This window comes from Orycteropus afer, unplaced genomic scaffold, assembly GCF_000298275.1.
Source record: "Orycteropus afer afer isolate SDZICR_OR568_19922 unplaced genomic scaffold, OryAfe1.0 scaffold00175, whole genome shotgun sequence".
Classification (NCBI taxonomy): domain Eukaryota; kingdom Metazoa; phylum Chordata; class Mammalia; order Tubulidentata; family Orycteropodidae; genus Orycteropus; species Orycteropus afer.
In genome coordinates this window covers 356,957-378,688 of record NW_006921762.1, presented here as the reverse complement: position 1 = coordinate 378,688, position 21,732 = coordinate 356,957, and the positions used below count along the sequence as shown (strand labels likewise).

Genomic DNA, 21,732 nt, shown 5'->3' with positions numbered 1-21,732 from the left:
AACCACCAGCCTTCTGGTTAGCAGTCAAGTGCCTGAGCCACTATGCTACCAGAGAGAGATGCAAATCAAAATAACAATAAGATACCATCTTGCCCCAGCACTAGTAGCAAAGTTCAAAATGACAGAAAATAATAAATGCTGGCGAGGACGTGGAGACTGGGACTCTCATACACTCCTGGTGGGACTGTAAAATGGTACAACCACTATGGAAAGCAGTATGGAGACTCCTAAAAAAACTGGAATTAGAAATAGCATTTGACCCAGCCATTCCATTACTAGGTATATATCCTAAAGAAGTGAGAGCCATGACAAGAACAGACATTTGCATACCCATGTTCATTGTAGCACTATTTACAATAGACAAAAGATGGAAACAAACTCGGTGTCCATCAAATGAGGAATGGATAACCAAACTTTGGTACATAAACATAATAGAATACTATGCAACCCTAAAGAATAACCTAGCATTTGCAAAACACTGCACTACTTGGATCAACTTGGAGGAGAATATGCTGAGTGAAGTAAGTCAATCAATCACATAAGGAGAAATACTGTATTAGTCCATTATTGTAAAAATCAAGGAAAGGTTTATCTATGGAAGGAAATTTTCTTTGTTGGTTACCAGGGGTGGGAGGGGATGAGAGGAAACACTGTTAGAGAGGTAAAGATAAGTATTGATTTTGGTGAAGAGAAGTGCAATGTACCAAATGTGAGTGATCAACATGGTGGCACTGAGGAAGAGGAAGACATAGGGAAGTACATGGGAGATACAGACAACAAAGATGAACCCTTTTGCACATATAGTACTGCATTGTCAGTGAAGGCAACATGGATATATGGGTGGACAGATGGGTGGACAGGCTTAACTATTAGGTATGTCTATGAAGTGGGGAGTGTACCCAAGACCATGTATAAGGTTGGCAGACAATGGTCCTTTAAGTGTATTTGTATGGTCTGAATTCCCAGGGGTATAGTATAGCTGACAAGGGACAAGGTTGTAGTCACTTCTTGGTCACAGCCAGCTACCCACAGGGACTAAATAGTTGAACCTGTGGGCTCAGGACCATAGTCACAGGGGACATCAAGCTCAACTGGCATAACATACTTTGGTGAGTAGCAACTGGGATCTTACAAGCCTGCAAATGGCCATCTAGATGCAACAATGGGTCTCTTCTCGTCCAGCGCAAAGAACAATGAAGGATATCAAAGATTCATGGAAACAATTAATCCTAGCAAATGGTACGCCATGTGATCTGCAGCCTGTATGACTATGAGACCAGAAGAACTAGATGGTGCCCAGGTACCAATGTCAACTACTCAGAGTGGGATCTATGTAGGAGACCCTGGATAGATAGGGAGAACAATGTAGAACAAAACTCAATAGCATTTGGGAAAAAAAAAAAGGGGTTACCAGGTTTGCTGGTCTGATAGAGCATAGTGGAACCACTGAGACTAGGGCCCCTAGCTGCCCTGCACGTTTAGAATTGAACCCATACCTGTGGCTTCTAGCCAAGCAAAAGACAGGCATAGGAGTTGAACATTTACCTAAGGTAAATACACTCCTTGGAGAGAACAATCATGTGAGAAAGAAGGGCTATTTACGCACAGGGAGACAGCTCACGGGGGCAGGGGTGCGTGGAGGGATGGACACAGGGAGGAGGTGACTGTCAGGAGGAAGTGGGAGGGGAGCTGTTGGATTGTGGTGAATTGTGGTCAATGTCATGAGACAAAGTGTATGTCGACTGCTGTATGGAGAGTGAATTTGCTCTGTAAATTTTCACTGAAATTACAAAAAAAAAAAAAATCATCAATGAAGAAAGGAAAAGGTCATTAAAAAGACAGGAAAGGAAGAAAAGACCAAAATGTTTATCAGAAGAGACTCTGAAACTTGCTCCTGAACAGGGGGCAGCTAAAACAAATGGAAGAAATGACGAGATAAAAGAGCTAAACAGAAGATTTCACAGAGCAGCTCGAGAAGACAAAGTCAATTATAATGAAATGTGCAAAGAACTGGAGTTAGAAAACCACAAGGGAAGAACACAGCATTTTTCAAGCTGGGAGAACTAAAGAAAACACTGAAGCCTCAAGTTAAAATACTGAAAGATTTTATGGGTAAAATATTGAATGATGCAGGAAACATCAAAAGAAGATGGAAGGAATATACAGAGTCACTGTACCAAAAAGAATTGGTTGATATTCATCCATTTCAGAAGGTGGCATATGGTCAAGAATACATGGTATTGAAGGAAAAAGTGAAAGCTGCACTAAAGGAATTGGTGGAAAACAAGACTCCAGGATGGAATTCCCATTGAGATGTTTCAACAAGCGGATGCTGTGTTGGAGGCAATTACTTGTCTATACCAAGAAATCTGGAAGACAGCTACCTGGACATGTGACTGGAAGAGATCCTATTTGTAACCATTCCAAAGAAAGGTGATTCCACAGCATGTAGAAATAATCAAACAGTATCATTAACATTACACACATGTAAAATCTTGAAGATAATTCAAAATCGGTTGCAATTAGCGTATTGACAAGGAACTGTCAGAAATGCAAGATGGATTCAGAAGGGGATGTGGAATGAGGGATACCACTGCTGATGTCAGATGGTTCCTGGATGAAAGCAAAGAATACCAGAAAGATGTTTACCTGTGTTTTATTAACTATGCAAATGCATCTGACTGTGTGGATCGTAACAACTTATGGATAACATTGAGACGAATGGGAATTCCAGAACTCTTAACTGTGTTCATGAGGAACCTGTACACAGACTAGGAGGCTGTCGTTTGAACAGAAAAAGAGGATACTGCATGGTTTAAAATCAAAAAGGGAGTGGATCAGGGTTGTATCCTTTCACCATACTTAATTCAATCTGTATGCTGAGCAAATAATCCAAGAAGTTGGACTATATGAAGAAAAATGTGGCATCAGGATTGGAGGAAGACTCATTAACAATCTGGGATACGCAGATGACAAAACCTTACTTGCTGAAAGTGAAGAGGAGTTGAAGCACTTATTGATGAAGAATATGGATTACATCTCAACATAAATAAAACAAAAATCCTCACAATTGGACCAATAAGCAGCTTGATGACAAATGGAGAAGACTGAAGTTGTCAAAGATTTCATATTACTTGGTTCCACAATCAACACCAATGGAAGCAGCAGTCAAGAAATCAGACGACATAATGCACTGGGAAAATGTGCTGCAAAAGACCTCTTCTAAGTACTGAAGAGCAAAGATGTCTCTTTGAAGACTAAGGTGCACCTAACCCAAGCAGTGGTATTTTCAGTCACCTCATATGCACGTGAAAGCTGGACAATGAATAACCAAGGCCAAAGAAGAGTTGATGCTTTTGAGTTGTAGTGTTGGGGGAAGAATACTGAAAGTAATATGGGCTGCCAGAAGAACTGACAGATCTGTCCTGGACGAACTACAGCTGGAATGCGCTTTGGAAGTGAGAATAGCCAGATTTTGTCTCACCTACTTTGGTCATGTTGTCAGAAGGAACCATTCACTGGAGAAAGATATCATGTTTGGTACAGCAGAAGGTCAGAGAAAAAGGGGAAGGCCCTCAATGAGATGGACTGGACGATGAGCTCAGGTATAGCAAGCATTGTGAGGCTGGCACAGGTCTGGGCAGTGTTTCATTTTGTTGTACTTGTACATTGGGTCACTGAGTTGCAGCCTACTTGATGGCATCTAACAACAACAACCCCAGATATACTGAATTAGATCTACTTTTTAACAAGATCCCCAGGTGATTCTTACAGATCCCCACATGATTCTTAGTATACTTTATAACCAAATCCACTGCCGTTGAGTCAGATCTGGCTCATAGTGTCCCCTCCTTGGGTTTTTGAGGTGGTATCACTACAGTAGATTGCCCAACCTTCCGAGGAGCAGCTGGTGGGTTTCAACTGCCAGCATTCTGGTTGGCAGTCAAATGCCTGAGGCACTACGCCACCAGAGCTTCCTCTGTATACTTTATAGGGACATTTTTAAAATGTAGATTCTTATTTGGTATATCTGAAGTGGAAATGCAAATTATTAGCAGAGGGTCAAACTGGAATTAACCAGTTCAAAGCCCTGGTTTAAGTCTCTGCTTTGAATTATTTTGAGTATTCACCTAGGAATGGAATTTCTGGGTCATACAATAGTTCTATTTTTTAACGTTTTGAGAAACTACCAAACCGTTTCCCACAATGACTGTACTACTTTACAATCATCAATGGATGAGGTTTCCATTTTTTCCACATCCTCACCAACACTTGCTGTTTTCCATTTTTCTGACCCTAATGGGTGTGAAGTGGTATTTCATTGCAGTTTGATCTACATTTCCCTAATGACTAATGACACTGAGGATTTTTTATGTGCTTACTGCCCATTTGTATATCTTCTTTAATGAAATTTCTATTCAAATTCTTTGGCCAGTTTTTCATTGGGTTGTCACCTGTTGATGAATTATAGGTGGTATAGTTTTTTCAATATTAAAACCTTATCAGATATATAGTTTCCAAATATTTTTTTCCCATTGTATAGGCCATCTCTTTACTTTGTTGATAATCTTTTGATGAACAAAGTTTTCAACTTTTAAGAAATCCAATTTATCTAATGTGTCTTTTGTAGTTTTTTGTGTGTTAGTGAAGGTTGTGTGTTAACTTGTCCAAGCCATGATTTTGAGTGGCTTGCTGACTGTGATGTAGTTATTCCCCATGATGAGACTAGATTTGGTGTAATCACTTCAATGGTAGAATTTGCCACTGAGTGAACAGATAATCCAAGAAACAGATAATCAGTTGAACGGAAGTTGCGTTTGGGGTGTGGGCTTCTTCCAGCATATAGGCAAGAGCCTTGGGAAATGTCTCTGGCTTTTTGCTCCTGCATTTGGCTCATCATCATCATCAGTTCCCAGACAGTCGCTTGTCACGCTGCTTGCCAATCTTAGGATTGCTGCTTTCACAGCCTGTGAGCCAACAATCTATTTTACCTGCTGATCTTGGATTTCTCAGTCTCAGCAGCCAGCAATCTGCTGTAAACCAAAAACCAAACTCACTGCCATTGAGTTGATTCAGACTAATAGCAACTCCCATTGGATTTCCAAGGCTACAAGTCCTTATGGAAGCCAACTGCCTCATCTTTCTTCCACAGAGTAGCTAGTGGATTTGAATCACCAACGTTTTGGTTAGCAGCTGCAATCCTTAACCACACCACCAGAGCACTTTGCAGTCTGCTATACTGCCTGCCAATCTTGAGTTCATCAGCCCCTGAAGCTACGTGAGTCAAGCGAAGCCTCCAGCTTAACATTTGATCCATGGTCTTTGGACTTCCCAGCCTATATAACTGCATAAGCCATTACCTGGAGATAAATTTCTGTCTCTGTCTCTTTCTGGGTGTGTGCCTATCTCAGTCTCTCTCTCTCTATATATATATGTATGTGTTCTGGTTACCTAGGGCTGCTCTGACAAGAATATACCAGAAATAAGATGGCTTGAACAGACAGAAGTTTACTTACTCTCTTACAGTTCGGGAGGCTAGAAGTCCAAGTTCAAAGTGCCAGGCTCTAGGGGCTGGGTGAAAGCCCCTCAACCTTGGGCTTCAGCTCTGCCTCCTGCTCCTGGCCCACGGGAGCTAGAAGCTTTTCTTTACTCAGACAGCTGCTGGCTTCTGAGGCTGACAAACCCAAGGTTGACAAGGAAAAAGGCCCAGTCCCAATGTTACCAAACCACATGGCAGGCCATTAATTCAAGTGCACTGAAAGTCCCCAGGTTGGCAGAGCATGGCAGGCTGCTGAACAACACCACGGCTACATGTAGGGTTTAAGTGTGCTATAAGCTAGAGACCATTTCCAAAGCTGTTCCTCATGTACGGGAAGCAGACCACATCCTTAAAGCAGCTACTCAGCTGCCTGTGGTAGGTCCCACCATGGAGTTGATTGCCAGTCTCATCACGGTGAATAACTACCACCAACTGCCCAACCACTCAATCAGGCCCAGCCAAGGTGACACACAAACTTAACCACCACAGTATGTATACAAAAGCTTCACTGGTTTTGCTTCTCCAGAGAACCCAACCTAAGACACTGTGCTTTTAGGCTTATATGTAAGAATTCATATAAAAAACTAGGACTCAAATTTTTGCCCCTTGTTTACTTCTAACAGTTTTATGGTTTTAGTTCTTACATTTAAGTCATTGATCCATTTTAAGTTAATCTTAGTATATGGCATAGGTCTAACTTCATTCTTCTGCATGTAGAGATTAGTTGTCTCAACATCATTTACTGAATAGAATATTCTTTCCCCATTGAATGGATATAGTGCTCCTGCTGAAAATCAATTGGCATGTTTTTTTCTAGATTCTCAGTTTTATTCCACTGGTCATATATGTCTATCATTATGCCAGTATAAGACTGTTTTGACTGCTATACTGCTATAGTCTTATAGTATGTTTTGAAATCTAGAAGTCTAGTCATCCAACTTCATTTTTCTTTTTCAAGATTGCTTGGCCTTCTCAGGGTCCCTTGCAATTCCATATGAATTTGAAGATTGACATTTCTTTTTCTGTAAAGGCTGCTGGAATTCTCACAGGGACTGTGTTGAATCTATAGATTGCTTTGGGTAGTTCTGACATACTAACATTATTAAGTATTCCACTCAATGAAGACAAGATGTCCCACCATTTATCTTTTTAAAATTTATTTCAGCAATGTTTCTAATAGTTTTCAGTATACAAGTCTTTCTTTTCCCTGGTTAACTTTATTCCTAGGTGTTTTATTCTTTTTTATGCTGTTGTAAATGGAATTTTTTCTTAATTTCCTTTTCAGATTGTTTACTGATGGTGTATATAGATTTGTGTGTGTATAGATTTGTTGACACTGTATCCTGCAAATCTGCTGAATTCATTTATTAGCTCCAATAGTGTTACTGTGGGTTATTTGGGATTTATATATAGGTTTAAGTAATTTGTGAACAGAGATAGTTTTACTTCTTACTTCCCAATATGTCTATCTTTTATTTCTTTTTCTAGCTAACTGCTCTAGCTATAACTTCCAGTAAAATATTAAAGAACAGTGGTGCATGTGGGTATTCTTATTTTGATCCTGATCTTAGATGGAAAATTTTCAGTCTTTATCCAGTGGATGAGGTTACCTGTGGGAACAACAACCCCCCCATGTTCTTTATCATATTCAGGAACTTCCCTTGTATTCCTACTTTATTGAACATTTTTATCATGAAAGCGGGTGGATTTTTGTCAAATGCCTTTTTCATATCAATTGAGGATCATGTGGTTCTTTTTCTTGTTCTTTTAATGTGATGTATTACATTGAGTGATTTTCTAATACTGAAATCACCTTTGCATTCCTGAAATAAATCTTAGTCATAATATAATGTATAATGCTTTTATGATGTGGTGTGCAGTATTCTGTCGAGGATTTTTGCATCTATATACATTAGGGATACTGGTCTGTAGTTTTCTTGTGGTGGCTCTGGTTTTGGTATCAGGGTAACTCTGGCATCATAGAGTGAGTTAAGAAGTGTTCTCTCATCTTAATTTTTTTTTTTTTTTTAAAGTTCACGAAGGATTGGTGTAAATTCTTCTCTAGTCTATCACTTTTTTGGTTAGGATGATTTTGATTACTGGTTCAATCTATTCAGCTGTTAAGGTTTGGCTGAGATTTTGCCTTTTTTTTCTTCAGTCATTTTAGGCAGTTTGTGTGTTTCTAAGAATTTGTCAATTTCATCCAGATGATTTAATTTGGTGACATACAATTGATCGCAGTATTCTTTTACAAACCTTTTAATTTCTGTAGAGTCAGTAGTAAAATCTCCATTTTCATTCCTGATTTTAATTAATTGCATGTTCTCTTTTTGTTTTCTCTGTCAATCTAGCTAAAGGTGTGCTGAAACAATCTCTTCAAAGAACCAGTTTCTGGTTTTGTTGATTCTCTTTATTGCTTTTCTATTCTCTAGTTAATTTATCTCTGTTCTGATCTTTGTTATTTCTTTCCTTCTTGATAGCTTTGGGCTTGGTTTTCTTTCTTGTTCTTTAACTTGTAAAGCTATATTACTATTTTGAGATCTTTTTTCTTTTTTAATATAAGCATCTACCACACAAAATTTCCTTTAAGCAATGCCTTCACTGCATCCCATGTTTTGATGTGTTGTGCTTTCATTTTCATTTGTCTCTAAGTATTTTCTGATTTCCCTTTTGATTTCTTCTTTGATCCAATGATTGTTTAATAGTGTGTTGTTTAATTTCCACATATTTGTGTATTTTCCAGTTTTCCTTCTATCACTGATATTTAGTATTTTCTATATAGTCAGAGAAAATGATTTGTATGATTTCAATCTTTTATTGAGACTTGTTTTGTCTCAATAAACTTATCAGACTGTCTATCCTAGAGAATGATTCATGTGCAATTAAGAATGTACATTCTGCTCTTGTTTGGATGAGATATGTTTTAAGTACAATACAGTCATACCCACACAAATTTAAAAAAAAATCTACTATTTAATTTTCCTCCTGGATTTAACTTACCATTCTATCTTTCTGTAAGCTATATCTCAAAAAAAATAAACTGTTTTATGATTACTTTTTCTATCCTACAGGGTACAGATACTGATAACTACTTAAAGACTGGTAACAATAGCCTTCTCCAAGTCACTTTCCACTACATTTTTAATTTCATTTTTAATATCTACCACTTTGCTATAGCTGTATTTCAGTAGTGTACTGACAAGGCATAAAAACAGAAACTTCCAGTCAAAATGCAGGTCACAGCCTACTTTCAATTATCAGCTTCCTATTCCAGCTCTGGTAGCGTAGTGCCTAAGGCACTTGGCTGCTAACCAGAAGGCTGGCGGTTCAAACTCACCAGTCACTCCTCGGAAGGAAGATTGTGCAATCTACTTCCGTAGTGATATTGCCTTGGAAACCCAAGGAGGAGTCGCTATGGGTCAGGTCCAGTTTGACAGCACATAACAATAGCAACAACAGGTGGCAGAAACAGTTTAATGCTTGACTACAAGACAAAAGGTTAGTGGTTCAAATTCATCTACAGATGCCTCAGAAGACAGGCCTGGAAATCTATTCCCAAGATGTGAAAACTCTATGGAGCAGTTCTACTCCATATGGGCAGAACGTGGGGTAGACATGAGTCTAAATCAATTCAATGGCAACTAACAATAAGAAGAGTACAACTTATAGACTATTATAGAGGCTAACCAAAACCAAACCAAACTCACTGTCATCAAGTCAATTCCGACTCATAGTGACCCCCACTGGGTTTCCAAGGCTATAAATCTTTTTTTTTCCCCATGAACAAGCCACATATTTAATGTAAACTTACTTTAGCAGATTAAATATATCTATAATTTGACTTACACATTGGAAGATTTGGCATATATGTTTAAAATAATTTCTTACACCTTCCTTCATCACAATCACAGGTCTTATTTCTATCCAACCCTGTAAATTTTGACGGAAGCAGACTGCCTCATCTTTCTTCCATGAAGAGGTTGGCGGTTTGAACCACCAATCTTCTCGTTAGCAGCTAAATATCTTAACCACTATACCATCAGAGTTCCTTACTACAGAGGCTAAAAAAGAGGGTTCATTCTCAGGCAATAAAATAAAAGTTTTTCATTTGTAAAACTATCATTAATTTAAAACAAGTCTATATCAATATTAGTTTTCTTCCAGTCTCTTCATAGAATAACTGCTTTGTAAATCTAACACATTCCTTTTTCCTCTTTCAACAATCCCCGAAGCACATACGTCCAAAGAATCTAAGCAATACATAGATTACAATACAAGCATGCTTAGGTTGCCATGACTCAGAATCTACTTTATGGTAACTAACAACAAAAACATTCAAGAAAAAACCAAGATACAATTTTTAATGACCAAAAAAGTATCAGATATTTTTTCCTTGGTGGTCTTTTAGGGCAGCACTCAAATTGTATCAAGGATTGTGTTTTATATACATCACCCATAAACTTTAAAAAAAGGTTGGTATTAATACACTTAATTCATTGACAAGTAAACTGAGGGTAAGAAAGGCTGAAGGTTAGAGCGCTAACAAAAAAAGGGCAGAACTACATTACCTTACTACAGCAATAAAAATACACTATGCTGTCATGTTTGTGCCTTTGTGTACATTATATCCTCTTCTTTGAGCATGTTCCTAATTACCTTTTTCAGATAATTCATAGTAGTCTACCCAAATACAACTCTTCTGAAATCTTTACGCTGATCATCCCCTCATATCTCCCCATTTTCAACTTGGCCTGGCTTTTTTACTTCCAGTTGTATTAGTGGACATTATTCTCTATTTCTACAATATTCTTTGCATATTTAAAGAAATAATATTACACAGAATTATTTATTTATTGCTTCCCCCACCTAGATTTTACACTCGTTGTTAGTAGTTAACTGCTTCTTTTATCTTTTTATTCTTAGCAAAGGCCCAAGTGGTGGGAAATTATTAAATGTTAAACAGGTGGCAACATTTACTTTTGCTAACTACATTTTTCATGGCTGATTTATTTTATTTATCTCTATATATAAATGTTAAAAATCCCCCCCCACACACAAAAAAAACAAGCTATATCCTCCAAGGTCTCTAATTATTTCCACAATGCTTTGGAAGACTGTGTCTAAAACAGATAAACAATCAGCTCTCTGTATCCGCAGGTTCTACATCTGTGGATGCAACCAACTACAGATTGAAAATATCCAGGAGAAAAATTAAAAAGCAATCCCTCTAAGGCTAAGAAGGAGTGTAAAGTGCTATTTAGTAGCATTTATACTAGATTAGGCATTATATGTAATCTAGAGATGATTTAAAGAATATGGAAGGATGTGCACAAGTTATACACAAATACTACACCATTTATATAAGGGACTTGCATATCCACCATTTTTGATGTCTGTGAGAGGTCCTAGAATCAATACCCTGCAGATACTGATGGATCACAGTATTTGCTCTGTGTAAAGGACTCTGTCTATAAATACAGCATAAGAATCAAGAAGGGGATCTAAAACATTTTAAGAGAATACCTGAATAGATACCTGAGATACGAGACATCCTTGTAGAAAAGTAGCATTGCTCTAAGTCTTCAAAATGAGCAGTGAGTCGTTTTCGTCTTGATGCTAATGTGCTGTTATACCAAGGCTGTTTCTTTGTCTAAAGTGATAATAAGACAGATACTTTCAAGTTAGAACATATCATTTTCTCTTTTGGGCAGAATACCTAAATCCTTGCAAGTTTAGTTTCAAAAGTCCCATATTACAATAATTATGAAAGATTAAAAAAAAAAAGAACTATAGTTTTTAGATGATATTTTCTGACTGATGAAAATAAGAACCAAATCTGTTCACTCTTTTTAAAAAAACTCAAAAATGATCAGAAATAAGATCCAAGGGTCAGTTTGATAAGAATGCAATGAGAAACTTCTTTTAACTCTCCAAATTAAATGAAAATAGTTACAATTCATTATAACTGCCATTCTGAAATTTAGATTTTTAAAATCACAATATATAGAAATTGCTAGAAAATAATTATCAAATGAAAAGCTAATTACTTCTTTTTTACCCCTAAATATTACAGTCTTATACCCCTCTGAATTATAGGAATAGTGCTTGATTACAGAAAATATTTACTTAACATTGATGATTGTATTTAGGAGCAGCAGTATGTATGCACTAAGTAGCTCTGGTGGTGTAGTGCCTAAGGCATTTGACTGCTAACCAGAAGGTTAGTAATTCAAATCCACCAGCCACTCCATGAAAGCAAGATAGGGCAATCTATTTCTGTAAAGATTTACTCCACTGGAAACTCAATGGGAGTCTCTATGAGTTGGAATCGACTCCATGGTACTAAGTTTCAGGTTTTTTTTTCAGTTTAGAATTTGTACACACTCATACATTGGCATATCCATTATAAGAATAGAGTAACTAAATCAGATATATACATATGTGTTCTGGTTACCTAGTGCTGCTCTGACAAGAATATATACCACACATGGGATGCCTGAACAAACAGGAGTTTATTCTCTTACAGTTTGGAGGCTTTAAGTCCAAGTTCAAAGTGCCAGGCTCTAGGGGCTGTGTGAAAGCCCCTCGATTTTGGGTTTCAGCTACTCCCGGCCCACTGAAATTAGAGGAATCTCTTCACTCAGGCAGCTATTGGCTGCTTAGGCCAACAAGCCCAAGGTCAACAAATAAAATGGAACAGTCCCGATGTTACCAAACCACACACTGCAGGCCATTAATTCCAGTCCACTGAAAGTACCCAGGGTTGGCAGAGCATGGCAGGCTGCTGAACAATGACCTGGTTACATGCAGGGTTCAAGCATGCCGTAAGCTAGAGACCATTCCCTAAGGCTTCTCCTTATATACAGGAAGCAGACCACAACCCTAGTGCAGCTACTTAGCTGCTCACAGTAGATTCCACCATGGAGTTGACTACCAATCTCATCATGGGGAATATACTACATCCAGCTGTCCAACCACTCAACCAAGCCCAGCCAAGTTGACATACAAACTTAACTACCACAATATGTGTGTGTGTGTGTGTGTGTATAGAGAGAGAGAGAGAGAGAGGGAGAGAGAGGGAGAGAAAGACAAAGATAACAAATTTTAAATTTATAGGCATATTCTACTGCCATCCTGTCAATTCTCACTCATGGCAGTACTATGTGTCACTTAGCAGAATTGCCCCATAGGATTTTCTTGGCTGTAATCTTTATGGAACCAGACTGACATGCCTTTCTTCCATGGTGCCAATAGGTGAGTGTGAATCATCAAATTTTAGGTTAGTACTTGAGTGTAAACTCATTTGTGCATCTCAAGGATCTTACTGGCATATAATTTATGTAAAAAAGCAAAAGTAAGCGACCCTAAATACAGATGTACTTCAGAGACATTATGGGTTCAGTTCTACCCCACTGCAATACAATGAGTATCATAATTAAGTGAGTCACATGAATTCTTTGGTTTCCCAGTGTATAAAAAAGTACATTTACATTATACCAGAGTCTATTAAAGGAGCTCTGGTGGCATAGTGCCTAAAGCATTTGATTGCTAACCAGAAGACTGGTATTTCAAACCCACCAGCCACTCTGTGGAAAGAAAATAGGGGCAACCTACTTCCCTAAAGATTTACCATCTCAGATATCCAGTGGGGTGACTACTGAGTCAGAATCAACTCAATGGCAGTGAGGTTTTTTTTTTTTTTAATAGTCTATTAAGTGTGCAATAGCATTTTTGAAGTACTGTTAGATTTACCAAAATGTAACAACAAAGAGACACAAAGTAAACACATACTGTTAGAATAAAAGGGCCAATAAGACTTGCTCAATGCAGGATTGCCATAAACCTTCAATGTGTAAAAAACACAGTAACTCCAAAGTGCAATAAATCAAAGCACAAAAAAATGAGGTGTGCCTATTCATATTACTTACTATAGTAAGCAATTATAAATGCATAATTTACAATTCAAAGGTTAGGACAATTATTCCACAAATGGTCTTTAACTACTGTTCTTTAGGCATATAAAGAGATACAGAGATAAGACTCATGAGATCATGATATTACACCAGTTCACAAATAACTAACTATACCACACTGTTAAATGAGTTAAATAAGAAGTACTAAGGCACAAGGTGAACCAAACACACCATAATGTCCCTCCTAATTAAACTAAAGGGAGCTCTGGTGGCATAGTGCCTAAGGCATTTGACTGTTAACCAGAAGGCTGGTGGGTCATACCCACCAGACACTCCTTGGAAGGAAGGCTGGGCAATCTACTTCCATAGTGATACCACCTTGGAAAGAAGGAGTCATCGTTATGGAGTCGGGTTCAACTCGATGGCAGTGAGTTTGATTTAATTGAACTAAATGTTAGGTAAGAATCCTATTTTAAAGTATTGCTTGATTCACAAGAAAGCATTTTCAAAAGATACGAAAAATTAAGAACCTAAACCCAAACAGGTAATGGCAAATAAAACGTATTAACACAGGAGAGAGGGGAGAAGAGGAAGAGCGGACTTACTTGGGTGGTAGCACAAGCAGTTTGTGATTGGCTGCTATCCAAAAGATTGGAACTATGAACCCCCGCCCCCAGAAGTGCTAAAGAAAGTCCTGGCAATTTGCTTCTATAAAGATTATAGCCAAGAAAACCACATGGAATACTTCTACTTTGTAACACATAGGATTGCCAAGAATCAGAATTGATTTGATGACAAAGTGTTTGTTTTTTTTTGGCTTACCTATTTAAGTAAAAATACTGGAACTAAAATTCAGAGTCTTGAACCAGGGCCCACCATAGGTAGGGGAAGTAAGGACAGAATTTACAAATCGCAAGAGAAATCTGAAGTATTTACTGAGAATTAAGCAGAGAGAGTTAAGAAAATACAGAAGATAGGAGACATGAAGATAAAATGAAAAGGTTTAAAAGATGTTCAGGCCACTCAGAGTCCCGGAAAAAAGAGACTGATGAAGAAATATTTGAAGAGGTGATGGTTGAGAATTTTCCAGAACTGATAATAGGTATGAATCAACTAATGGAGAAATCATTCTTACGAAGTATGATAATCAAAAGGAATTATGCTATTAGTCACAGTAAGGTGCACTGTGTTTTTGTCTGAAAATAAAAAGATAATCTTTCAATCAGATGGAAGATAAGATTCACCTAACAAGAACAATAATCACAGACAAAATACTTTTAATATCAATAAAAGCTAGAACCTAGTAGACTAACATCTTCAATGGGTTGAGAAAAAATAACTCCAACCTAAAATTCAAGACCCAACACACCTATCTCACAGTAACATGAGCAAAATATTTATCCATATTAATGGAAACAAACTTACTACCAATGAGCCATTTCTAAAACAATTTCTGAAACTGTGTACTGAAAACTACAATGAAACAAAATGGAAGATTTGAAATATACAATGAATAAGTAAACAAGGAAGCTAGTAACAAAATATTCTAAGTGTTTCTGTATAAATTAGTTATGATATCTCATATGTGGACTTAAAAGTAAGAAAGAACAAACACAATGAATAATAGCAGTATTAATAATTATAAGGCAGAGATTAAAGTTTATATTTTAAAGTATTTATATAGTTTATTAAAGTGTAAACTGTTTAAAGTGTGTATAAATTTAAAAACTAAGAATACTAATAAAATATTTAACATTCAAATCAGTAGCAGAGGGTGGAGGAGGGGGAAAAATATAAAAACAAAAAAAGTGAATCAAATAGTAGGACAAAAAGAAAGAATTAAGGAGTAAAATAAAGTACAACTATCAGTAATCATAATAAGTGTAAATGGATGACACTAATTTAAAAAGTGATAAACTATATTCTTCTGAAAGATAACTTTACAGTTTACCCAAGAAAACCATAAAAACATCAAAAAACGGAATATTTGGAAATAAAAACATGAAAAATGATACACTAGGCAAGTACTAATAAGAAGAGAAAAAGCAGACACAAAATGCAAAGCATTATCAGGATAGAAATAGCTACTGCATAATGGATAAAGGTAATTCAACTGATAATGAAAAACCAAAACCCAAACTTGCTGCCATCAATTCAGACTCCTGGTGACCTGATGTGCTATAAAACTGAGGTACCCTCTAAGGTTTTCTGCTCTGTAATCTTTATGAGGGCATATCACCAGGCTTTTCTCTCATGGTACCACTGAGTAGGTCTGAATTGTCAACCTTCAAGTTAGTATAATTGAAAGCAAACCATTTCAACACCCTGGGACCTTATACTACAGTCTCAAAAATATATTCAGCAAAAACTCGTAGAGAAACTGCCAAATTCACAAACATAGCAGGAGATTAACCTGAATGACTCATCTTAAGAGATATGTCAGTACAACAATTATAAATACAAACCAAAAAAACCTAACTCACTGCCATCGAGTCGATTCTGACCCATAGCAAGCCCCTATGGGTCTCCAAGACAGTAAATTATTATGAAAGTAGATTGCCTGGGCTTCCTTCCAGAGTGGCATAGCCAAATTTAAAAGTTTGATTTAATACATATGTATAAGGCACTGTATCCAGTTAAAAAATACACATTCTTCTAGTACATTTCCATATATTATGACACTGGTACAACGTTTATGACCACACATTATCATATCTCATGAATACAGACACAAAAATCCTTAACAAAATATTACTATATAGAATTTAGTATTATATAAAAAGAATCATATACCATGACCAAATGGGTTTTATTCCAGGGTTATTAGGCTGGTTCAGTATTAAAAAATCATCAATGATATCCACAGGCAAAGAAGAAAAATCACATGACCATGTCAATAAATTCATCGTTTGACAAAAATCAACGAACAATCATGACTTTAAAAAAAAACCTCAGAAAAATATTAATAGAGGGGGAAACTCCCTCAACTTGGTAATACTCAAAACTCACTGCTTTCAAGTTGGATCCAACTCACAGCGACCCCTCCTTGGGTTTCCAAGGCAGTATCACTACGGAATTAGACTGTTCAATCTTCCTTCCGAGGAGTGGCTGATGGGTTTGAACTGCCAGCCTTCTGGTTAGTAGTCAAATGCCCTAGGTGCTATGCCACCATAGCTCCTAGTATCTACAATAAACTTATAACTACCATTACTGAATGCTTTCCTTTTAAGATTAAGAACAAGGCAAGGATATCCCATTTCACCACATTTATTCAACAAAATGTTAAAGTTCCAGCCACTGCAATAAGACATGAGAAGAAAATAAAAGGTATACATATAGAAAAGAGAGAAAGAAAAATGTCCCATTTAGAGAGAACATGATTATTTACATACAAAATCCCCCAAAAAAATTATTTAAAAAAAAAACAAAACTTTTTGGAACTACAGTAAGTGAGTTTGGCAAGGTTCTACAATGTAAGATAAATACACAGAACTCAATTGCTGGAAATAATTAAGGTATAAATCTAATAAAATATGTACAAAACTCATATGGTGAAAACTACACAATACTGATTTTAAGAAATCAAAGATCTAAATAGAGACATAACACATTCATGGATTTGAATACTAAAGACATCAATTTCCCCCAAATTGATAGGCACTTTAAACACAATTCCTATAAAAATCTCAGCAAAAAAAGTAAAATGTAGTGAAAAAAGTTAAAATAAAGTCTCATTATGATAAAGATGTCAATTCTCTCAAATAAGATTATTCTAAAATGTGTACGGAAAAGCAAATAAATTAAACAACTAAAACAATTTTGAAACAGAATAAAGTGAAAGAAATCAGTCTACATAATTTCATAACTTATTTTATAGCTACAGTAGCTAGACTGTGTGATGTTGGTGAAAATATAGACAAAGAGATCAATAAACAGAACACAGAACTTGGAAATACATCATCACAAATACAGTCAACTGAACTCTGACAAAGAAATAAAGGCAATCCAATGGAAGACAAATAGCCTTCTCAACAATTGTGCCTGACCAAATTATTACCCATAGGCAAGCACTGAACCTCCACAAAAACTTCATGCCTTATACATACATTAATTGAAAATGGATCATGGACTTAAGTGCAAAAAAGCAAAACTATAAAACTTTTAGGAGAAAGAATAAGAAAAATCTTTGGGATTCAGAGCTAAGTAAAGAATAATTTTTATACTTGATACCAAAAGCACAGCCCAAAAAAGGAAGGAAAAAAAAAAGATAAACTAGACCGCATCAAAGTTAAAAACTTTAGTTCTGTGAAAGACCCTGTCAACAGGATAAAAAGATAACACTACAGACTGATAGCACAGTGCCAAGGCATTTGAATGCTACCTAGAAGGCTGGTGGTTCAAACCCACCAGCCACTCCTCAGAAGGAAGGTTGGGCAATCTACTTCCATAGTGATACTGCCTCAGAAACCCAAGGAGGGGTTGCTGTGAGTCAAATCAGATTCGATGGCAGTGGGTTTGGCTTGGTTTCTTATAGACTGGGAGAAGATGTGTGCAAACAACATATCTGACAAAGAACTAAGAACCAGAACATACAAAGTCCCAAAACTCAACAGTTAAAAAGCAAACAATCCAATCAAAAAATAGGCAAAGAAAAGGAACAGACTTTAAACCAAAGAGCAAGCAAAAAAAGCACATGAGAAAATGTTCATTAGCCATTAACAAAATGCAAACTAAAGCCATAATGAAGTATCACCATAAACTTATGCCAAAAAAAAACCCACCAAAGTCATTGCCATTGAGTCACTTCCAACTTACTGGTTTCCAAAGCTATACATTTTTATGGAAGCAGACTGCTCATCTTTCTTCTGTGGAGTAGCTGATGAGTTCAAACCACTGACCTTTTGGTTAGCAGGCAAATGCCTTAACCACTGCACTACCAGAGCTTATTATATACCTATTTAAAAAAAAAAAAAAAAAAAAAAAACACTGCTGTCAAGTGGATTCTGACTTACAGTGACCTCCATAGAGTTTCCAAGGTGATAAATCTTTACAGAAGTAGATTGCCCTCCACAGAGGGGCTGATAAGTTTGAGACACCAACCTTCTGGTTAGTAGTCAGATACCTTAGGCACTGTGCTATCAGAGTTTCTTATATACCTATTCAAAAGGCTAAAATAAAAAAACAGTTACTGTATCAAATATTGGCAAGAATGTGGAAATACTGGATCACTCATATACTGCTGCTGGTAATGTAAAATGGTACAGCCATTCTGGAAAATAACTGACAATTTCTTTAAAAACTAAATAAACAAAATATGACCCAGCAATTGCACTCCTTGGCATCTGTCCCTGAGAAATAAAACACATGTTCACACAAACCTGTGTAAGGACGTTTCTGTAGTATATAACATTACTGTATAGAGTAGTTTGATTCATAATACCGCAAAACTGGAAATAAGATGTATATTTCGATGAATGGTTAAACAAACTGTACATCCATAGCATGGAGTACTAATCAATAATAAAAATAAATCAACTATTCATATACACTGTAACACAGATGAATCAACAGAGAATCATGCTCAGTGAAAACCAAAACAATATTCAAAGTTTACATATTATGTGATTTCATTTGTATAATATTCTTTTTTTTTTTAATTGTGATTTGGGTGAAAGTTTACAAAGCAAATTCACTTTCCATACAGCAGTTCACATACACTTTGTCTCATGACATTGACTACAACTTATCACAATGCCAACAGTTGCCCTCCTCACTTCTTCCTCCCTTCCCTCCATGCACTCCTGCCCCCTGAGCTGTCTCCCTATGCATACACAGCCCTTCTAGTCTCCCATGATTGTTCTCTCCAAGGTGTGTCTCTAACTAGTGTAAATGTTCACTTCATATGCCTGTCTTTTGTTTGGCTGGAAGCCACAGGAGTGGGTTCAATTCCAGACCTCAAGGGCCACTATGGGCCACAGTCTCAGTGGTTCTATCAGGCTCTATCAGACCAGAAGACCTGGTCCTTCCCCCACCCCCAAATGATTTTAAGTTTTGTTCCACATTGTTCTCCCACTCTACCCAGGATCTCCTACATAGATTCCCCTCTGAGTGGGTGACAGTGGTAGTCAGGCACCATCTAGTTCTTCTGGTCTCACAGTTGTTTAGGCTGAGGATCACACAGTGTACCAGTCACCTGGACTAACTGTTTCCATGAATCTTTGGTTTTTCTTCATTCTTCTTTGCTCTGGATAAGGAGAGACCCATAGCTGCATCTAGATAGCTGCTTGCACTCTTTTAAGATCCCAGTAGCTACTCGCCATAGCAGGATGTGAAACAATGTTTCGTTGTACTATGTTATGCCAATTGAGCTTGATGTCCCCTGCAACTATGCTCCCAAGCCCATAGGTCCAATTACTTGCTCCTTCTGGGTAGCTGACTGTGGCCAACAAGTGACTACAACCCTGTCCCTTGTCAGCTCTACTATATACCTGGGAATTATTATAGAACATAGCAATATATTTGTAGAAACACTATCTGCCAACCCTATCCATGGTCTTGGGCACACTCCCCTCTGCACAGACGTACCTAATAGTTCAACTTGTCCACCCATCTATTCACCCGTATATCCATGTTTGCCTTCACTGACAATGCAGTATCATATGTGCAAAAGGGTTCATCTTTGTTGTCTGGACATCCCATGTACCTCTGTGTCTTCCCCTTCCTCAAGATTTCATTCATATAGTATTCTTAAAATAACAAAATTCTAGAAATGGAAACCAGATTACTGATTCCTAGGTATTAAAGAACAAGAAGGGCAAGAGTAAAGTGGCTATGGTTATAATAGGACAGCAAGAGGGGTCTTTGTGGTGATGGAAATGTTCTGTAAATGCTCACCCCATATGCCTGTCTATTGTTTGCTAGAACTCACAGGGTGAGTTCAGTTCTAGACCTAAAGAGTAACTAGGGGCCACAGTCTCAGAGGTCTAACCAGGCCCCATCTGACCAGCAAATCTGGTCTTTCTTTTTAATTATTTTGGGTTTCATTACACAATGTTCTCCCACTTGATCCAAGATCTCTTACACCGATCCCCCTCCAAGCGACTGACAGTAGTAGCCGGGCACCATCTAGCTCTTTGATCTCATGGTCATACAGGCTGAGGAGCACATGGTCTACTAATCCTTTGGATTAATTGTTTCCATGTGTCTTTGGCTTTCTTCATTCTTCTTTGCTATGGACAAGGAGAGACCCATCATTGCACCTAGATGGCTACCTGCAAGCATTTAAGGCCTGAGATGCTACTCAGTAAAGTAGGATGTAGAACATTGTTTTTGTGTGGTATTATGTCAATCAAGCTTGAGGTCCCCTGCCCACAGTCCAACTACTCACTCCCTCAGGGTAACTGGCTGTGGCCAAGAAACCAGCATAACCTTGTCCCATGTCAGTTCTACTATACACCCGGACATTCTTACAGCACATACAAATATACCTGTAGACATATTGTCTGCCAACCCTATACATGCTCATGGGCACTCTCCTCTGACTAGACATACCTGACCATTCAGCATGTCTATATATCTATTCACCTGTAGATCGATGCTTGTCATCACTGACAAGGCAGTACTGTACACACTAAAGGGTTCATCTTTGTTCCTCCTGTGTACCTCTCTCTGTTTTCTTCTTCCTCAGTGACAGCATGTTGAACACTCACTTTTGGTACACTGGCCTTCCCTTCACCCAAATCAGTACTTGTCTCTATCTAGCAGTGTTCCCTACCCTCACCTCTCCTCCCTAGTTACCAACAAAGAAAGTGTCCTTCTGTATATAAAATTTATACAATAGTTTGCAAGATGTCATCATAAAGATAAACTAGGTAAAGAGTAAATGTGATCTATTATTTTTTACAACTTCATATAAATTTACAACGATTGCAAAATAAAAAGTTTAATTTTAAAAAATCTAAAATAGGAGTTCTGGCAAGATGGCGGACGAGGCAGAAGGATTGCACAGACCCTCTTCAACAAAGAAAAGGGAAACCAATTAACACAGACACAGAAGACAATCTTGGATGCCTGAGCCTTGAAGGAAAGGATACAAAATTGGACTAAACCCCAATTAACAGAAGAATTTGCGTGAAAATACCAAAAAAAGGAGACATACGGAGCTGCGGTCTGACAGCGAACAGAGTGACCCTGACAGTACAGGCGGCTCGGAGATTCCCGACTGGTGGTAGGATCTAAGAATTAACCTAAAGATCACTCGACTAGCCAGGGACTACACGG

At 37.5% G+C, this 21,732-nt stretch overlaps 1 protein-coding gene across 1 annotated transcript in view; it reads right to left on the bottom strand.

The window, feature by feature from the left end:
* The window catches only part of COP1 (COP1 E3 ubiquitin ligase), a 377,440-nt gene that overhangs the window by 201,548 nt on the left and 154,160 nt on the right, over positions 1 to 21,732 (bottom strand). Inside the window, exon 10 of the mRNA XM_007947084.2 lies at positions 11,075 to 11,189. Coding sequence (XP_007945275.2) covers positions 11,075 to 11,189 — 115 coding nt within the window. The remainder of the gene's footprint in view (positions 1 to 11,074; positions 11,190 to 21,732) is intronic.